Genomic DNA, 6,965 nt, shown 5'->3' on the forward strand with positions numbered 1-6,965 from the left:
AGGGGGGATGGGTGGGTCGGGGGAGAGTTTTGGAAATTGTTTTCCATAAATTTGAAGGAAAGTCATTTTCCGAAGTGTTGATTTGAAAAGCATTAAATCCAACCAAACATGAGAAAATTGGAAACACACCCATTGTAAGTAAACATATTTGATTTCTAAAAAACTGCTATATATGTAATGTCCCTTCAATTGTTCTTTTGATCATCAATTGGTTTCGTTTTTGCTAATGTTGTGATTTTCTACTTGTTCTGCAAGATCATAGTGTACGCCCATTGTTGAATTGGAATATCCGCTTTGAAATCATATTGGGCATTGCTCGTGGACTTCTTTATCTACACCACGACTCCAGATTACGTATCATTCATAGAGATCTAAAAACGAGCAATATTCTATTAGACGAAGAGATGAATGCCAAAATATCAGATTTCGGCTTGGCCAGGAATGTTGAAGGCAAAAGTATTGATGCTAAGACGCAAAAAGTTGCCGGAACTTAGTAAGTATATATATATATATATGCTTTCAGTTTAGTTTTCTGCATAATATAATCGCCAAAAAACTTATGAAATTACAAGTATATCGGAAATTGTGCAATCACCTGTTTATAGAGAGCAGCCTTGTTTCATGAACTAGCCCCTCTCAAATCCCCACTTGATCAGGAATTCTTCATTGACAGTGTCACCGGAGCTAGATGGATCTTAATTACCGGCGTGATATTATTGACTTTTTAGTCAAAATCATTCTTAAAATATAGAGAAAATACATTAAAAAAAACCCTGAATTTGTCCGCTAAATTTACTTTAGTACTTTTAGCTTTATAAATAATCATTTACTTCTAAATCTCATTTCAAGTGAATTAAAATCCACCCAAAAAGCTAACGTCGCAAATAAAAAAAAAGAAAAGGCTAGTGAAAACGTAAAAAATCAAAATAAATACTCTCTCTGTCCCTAATTACTTGTCCACTTTTCCTTTTATAGTTATTTTTAATTATTTGTCCATTTTGACAAATCAAGAAATGACAATTTTTTTTACCTATTATACCCTCAATTAATTACTTTGAAAAAAGTAGAACTTTTTGAAAATCTTAAATTTTAATTCATCTACTTCATAATTAATAAGGGTAACATGATAAACTTACTATGTCAATAATTATTTTCTTTAATAGGTGTGTCAATTCAAAAGTGGACAAGTAATTAGGGACAGAGGAAGTAAACAAATAGGCCTTTTTTTTCTTTCCAACCAATAAGGTTTCATCTTCCTCACACCCCACCACCCCACCACCTTTCTCCACCATAACCCCACCCTTACGCCTCGAACCCCCCACCCGCACCTCTCTTTCCCCTATTTCGAACCCTGCCGCCACCCACACTTGCCTCACCCCTTTCTTCTTCTTCTTCGAGGTCCCGTCCCTGCCACGTTCTTTCTTCTTTTTCAAAACACTCCACACATTCCTTCATTTCAAATTATTCTTGCTTATTCTTAGAAATGATGAATAGGAAAAAAAATGAAAAAACCAACAACTTATTATTGCTTCAAGATCTTACTTTTGGAAGGGTTGTTGATTGTGATGAACTTGAAGTTTTTTTAATAAAAATAATATAATTTCTTCATCTTAAATTATTTTTTTTAATTTGTACTCCTATTATTTATTTATTTTGATAATGTGCTTTAAAAATTGAATGTTTTCTAGTCTTGGATCCATAAAGTTTGATTTTATTTTTATAATCTTAGATTAATTCTCAATTTTTTTTCTATTTTTTACCTTTCTAAAATTGTATAAATAAAAAGAAACAAAAAAGAATTAAAAAAACTCAAAATTTAAATAAATTTCAAGGTGGCGCTGATGTGACAATGATGTGGCATTGATTTGGCAATGAAATGGAGCATGTGTAATACACTTGCCATTGTGAGACTGATATTGTAATATTAGATTTGAAAAAAAATCACTTCAAAAATGTTAAGGGGTATTTAAACGTCCATGTAGTTTAAGTGCTAAAGTAAGTTGTGCTGCCAAGTTTAAGGGGTTTTTTTTATGTGTTTTCTCTAAAATATACCCTAAACTTAAACTATATCCTTAAAATATTATTCTTATCAAGAAAACATTTTTCAAGTATTTAAAAGTGAATAATTTTCATCCTTCTACTTGAATTTATGAGAAATCTAACAAATCCCACAAAAATCAAGTTATTCCTTCATAATTATTATTCTTAGATACGCCAAAAATACTATCGTGAACTTTTATGGTAATTAAGTTTAGCATTATGCAAAATCTTTAAATTTGACAGTTTTTTTCATTTATTTTTCATGTAATTTCATATTTAAAATATTATTAGTTGGTATAAGTTTCTTCTCAATTGAATATACTAGAAGTGACGTTTGTCGGAAACTTCCCCTTCTAATAATGTAGAATGAAACTCAAATGCGAGACATGATCAATATTTTGATTACTTCAATATCAGATTGACCCAAATATTTATTGATCTAAATACAATTTGACTTTGAAAAAGGTAAAGGTAATTAAGCTTCAGCTTATTTCTGTTATTAAATGAGAAAAAGAGCTGATCATGTATCCTCACACCTTCCAAACATTTTTTGTTTCAGTAAGCAATGGTGTCTAAGATTCTTAATATTTATTTTCGAAACTTCTTATAGCAGGTAATGAAATTATGCAAGAAAACTTTTGTTGATAGTCACATGAATTGCTCATGTTTTGTAGGATCCCTTAGTTTTTTGACTATATCTAACATAAGGATGAAAATTGTTAACTTTCAAATATTTAGAGGATGTTTTTTTGCCAAAAAAGATATTTTAAGGATGTAGTTTAAGTTTGGGGTATAGCATAAGGATGTTTTTGACCAAAAACTTTGATATTGTTTCCCGGTAGTATTTTTCCCCAATTGAGTTGTGCTATCATGGGCCGAGCCTCTTTTACCTGAAAATTATGCGGTGAATAGAGGTTAAATGTTAATTATTATGAATATATATTTAATTTTGTATATTATTCACCTAACTAAAAAGAAAATTTGCAAATCCTCGCCACAGGCGTTTACTGATCATGTACTCATTCATCTACTCAAGGCCGTTTTTATCTCATATACATGGTGGTATACGTTATCTTGACTCATACATGATGGGATACACTATCTAAGATAATTAATCCTGGGATAACTTGTTCGTTTAATTGGATCAATTCTTGTCTTGTGATATACAGCGGCTATCTTGCACCAGAATATGCATTGGAAGGACTTTTTTCAATCAAGTCTGATGTTTTTGCTTTTGGAGTGGTTGTACTGGAAATCATTAGTGGAAACAAAAACTTGGATGTTCTTGAAGACACAAACCTCTTGGGTCATGTAAGTACCTCTCTATTTAGAACATGTAATCTTAAGACATAAACGAAATGTGAAGATTGACATATAAAGTAGGCCTTCTGTCCCAATTTATATGAATATTGGGCATCGTTGATAACTCGAAATTAAATATAATTACAGGCTTGGAAACTATGGATGGAAAACAAGGCATTGGACATAATGGACCAAAGTCTAGTGGATACATTCAATGAAATTGAAGTAGTAAAGTGCATAAACATAGCACTTTTATGTGTGCAAGAAGATCCAGGTGATAGGCCAATTATGTCAAATGTGATAATTATGCTTGGAAGTGATAGCATGCCTCTTCCAAGACCCAATCAACCAGCTTATGTCACAAGGAAAAATTACACAATAGGAGCAAGCACATCATCCTCCTCTTCTTATAATTATAATAATTACTATAATTATGATTCATTCACTGGCTCCAAAAATGAGTTGACCATCACTGATATGCAAGGCCGATAAATATTATATAGTAGTAGTAAGTTTTGCACGATATGGACATGTTAAATACATATTCTAAGGTTAGTGTGAATGACAATATTTATGTAGTAGGCGGATCTACGTAGAGGAGAGGGAATGCAAGGGCACCCGATCGAACACTCGAGAAGAACTTCATGTATAAATATCTCGAGTATATATGTGTATGTACTCCATTAAAATCTATGTGTGTTAGCATATATATATTGAATGTAAATATAGTAATTTGTATATTATGATAAATATAGGGCTAATAGGTTAGGATTAGCAGTACTATTCTCTTGTATGGAGCACACAATTGAAGCAGACATGTTGATGCTCAGCTTTGTGCTTATAGTAATTCTTGGATAATACTAATATTTGTACTGGTAATAAAATCCTTGTTAATCCTCTAAATGTTGCATTAGTTTTCTTTTAAACTCTTGAAATTATTTATTTACTATAGTAATAAAGTAAAACAATTTATTTGTCTTTTTCCTCATGTTTTATCATGAAAGTTGTAAGTAGAATAACTACAAATTAAAATCATGGCACAAAATTGACACCCATACTGTCATCCTTCTGCATCTCAATTTTATGCAGGTTGCAACAAAAGACATGAAAATTGAATATTGAAACACAGAAATGGTCCTATATAGGCCAAGTCAACTTCATAAGTATGGGCTGAAAAATAACATTTGTGTGCCAAAGTATATATGCACCGCGAAGATATGGGTAATATATACTGTGGAATCTATAATATGATGAAATAGCTAACAACAAATTGACAAATTATAGTAACGGATTCATCGATCTTTTTCAGGAGCTATATATGCATAAATAAATATGGACCACTGTATCTATATAGTCCAAATGATATATTTACTATGTACTACTATATAATAACGGCTATAAATAATATTGTCTATATTGACATTTCCATGAGGAATTGAATTCAAATTCTCCATATAATGTCAGGGGACCTTTATATTGTATCGTATTAGTTACAATTTTGATGATGCTGACAATTTCAGATATTCAAGGATTAAATGCATGTTCTGTTCTAGATTAGTGAGGCCTTTATTGGTTAATATTAGCAATGTATGCTGTAAAGTAGTGAAGGTAGTTGTGATAAATATGGTACTTTTAATCCTGTCTTGTGAACCCCATACATACATATATATATTAACTAGTTTAATTGAGATCCATGGATATGTAGAGAGATTTGGTCAAAGTTTCACATTGGCCTAACCAGCTGTGTAGAGTCATAAATATACAAACTTATCAAATTAAATCCCAACAACCTATTTGCTCCATTCCCCTTTAGTACTCTCATCATGATCACATGCATCTTCCATTACCTCTTTGCCCTTTTTTATACACAACTTGCCAAATAACAAGAATCAATTTGGTCCAATAATTTTCAGTACGTACAAGGTAATATTATAGTCATTTATCAACTTTCATTATTAGCTTATATGGATACAGAATATACCTCCTCTTCTGCTGACATTTATGTTCTCTAACTTTGAATGTATACAAGTAGACATTTATACTTGTACCGTGTACTCATTATTCCCTCCGTCCCATTTTATGTGAGGTAGTTTGACTCGACACGAAGTTTAAGAAAGAAAGAAAGACTTTTAAAACTTGTGGTCCTAAATGAATGATAAAAATTTGTGTGACTGCAAATCATTTCATTAAGGATAAAATATATTTTATAATTAAATTATTACTTAATATAGAAATATGTCATTCTTTTTTGGATTTACTAAAAAAAAAGTAAGTCACATAAATTGAGACAGTGGAGTAATATTTTGGGGTAACGTGTTTGGATTTAATATCTAGTAATTAGTGGTTTTGAATAGTCTATTTGCGCAGATTAAAGATGAAAATAAAGACAAAAGAATGAAAATAAAGGAAGAGCAGGTAGGTACATGAGAATGTGTGAAGAAAATGAAGAAGCTGCTGACAGCCGCAGCCCATAAAGGCATGTGTATCTTCTTCGATTCAAAGTCTGTTACCAATTATTATATCCAAATTTAATCTCCACAACAGTTGCCACTTTTATAATATTCACGAGTGGAACTCGATTAAATTTAGATCGCGGTAGAATATACCACATTAAGGGTAAAAGGCTCTCTAACAAAGACGACTTTATATTCAAGAGAATTCGAACTTAAAACCTCTAATTAAGAATGAAAGATCGGTACTTACCAGAAATCAGTCCACCACAACTCTTGTTGGTGACACTCTGTCAAAAAAAAATAGCCTACCACTTTATCTTCCCAAAACTGTGACCATATATCCAAACCGATTCCGTAGCGGAGTCAGAATTATATATGCTTATATATGCACTTTTAATCATATAAATTAGTATAATTTTCTATTGAAGAAGTCCATACCTGATTACTGAATTTATGAATTATTGTTGTGTTATGAACAAAAAATATATTTATCACAAGAATCATCCAACCATCCATTTAGATCCGTCTCGCCTCGCATTCATGACTCTAATATTTCAAATACGGTAAAGTTGATTATCTAAATCTTCACTGTAAGGTTCTTCCCATTGAGGATTTGTTATAGTAGAAATTCTCTATGTTACTAATTATTTCTTTTTTTAACCGTATGCTTTGACACCCCATGAGTGGTGTTGGGTACAGAGGTGTGAGGTTGGGACTACTGAGTACTTATCCATAAACCAATATTCCAATCCAAGCAACGCCAGGTTCCAATAATCATTCATTCACATATTTTATTTATTTTCCATTTATTACGTGCAAAATAAATCTTATTAATATTTTAATAAACTTATCCATCAAAGTACATGTTACGCTGCGGATTATCCTGAGTTTTCAAAAAATAGTCTAAAATTTCATAAACTTATCCATCAAAGTACATTTTAAATGTCACGTTTAAACAATTCAAAGTGACACCGACAGTGCCCCAAATCAGTCAAAGACTCATGAATGAGAAAACTAGCTACCTTGCAAAAAAATTGCTGTACTAATCGAAATTAATCGAATACGTTAGAATTTATTAAGTAAATATATAAAGAAAAAGGTAGATAGACACTGCATGTTAATGTCAAAATCTAATATTATAGCAACTTTTTACCAAAAGATTACATTAAT

The 6,965-nt window shown here is 31.3% G+C and overlaps 1 protein-coding gene across 1 annotated transcript in view; it reads left to right on the forward strand.

Moving 5' to 3' along the window:
• Window positions 1–4,051, forward strand: part of LOC102580959 (G-type lectin S-receptor-like serine/threonine-protein kinase At4g03230) — a gene marked incomplete at its 5' end in the record, with an annotated part of 6,982 nt that extends 2,931 nt beyond the window's left edge. The window contains 3 exons of the mRNA XM_015308629.1: window positions 256–493; window positions 3,210–3,351; window positions 3,490–4,051. Coding sequence (XP_015164115.1) covers window positions 256–493; window positions 3,210–3,351; window positions 3,490–3,834 — 725 coding nt within the window. The remainder of the gene's footprint in view (window positions 1–255; window positions 494–3,209; window positions 3,352–3,489) is intronic.
• Window positions 4,052–6,965: the final 2,914 nt, after the last annotated feature.

The sequence above is a fragment of the Solanum tuberosum genome, unplaced genomic scaffold, assembly GCF_000226075.1.
Source record: "Solanum tuberosum cultivar DM 1-3 516 R44 unplaced genomic scaffold, SolTub_3.0 scf00083, whole genome shotgun sequence".
NCBI lineage: Eukaryota > Viridiplantae > Streptophyta > Magnoliopsida > Solanales > Solanaceae > Solanum > Solanum tuberosum.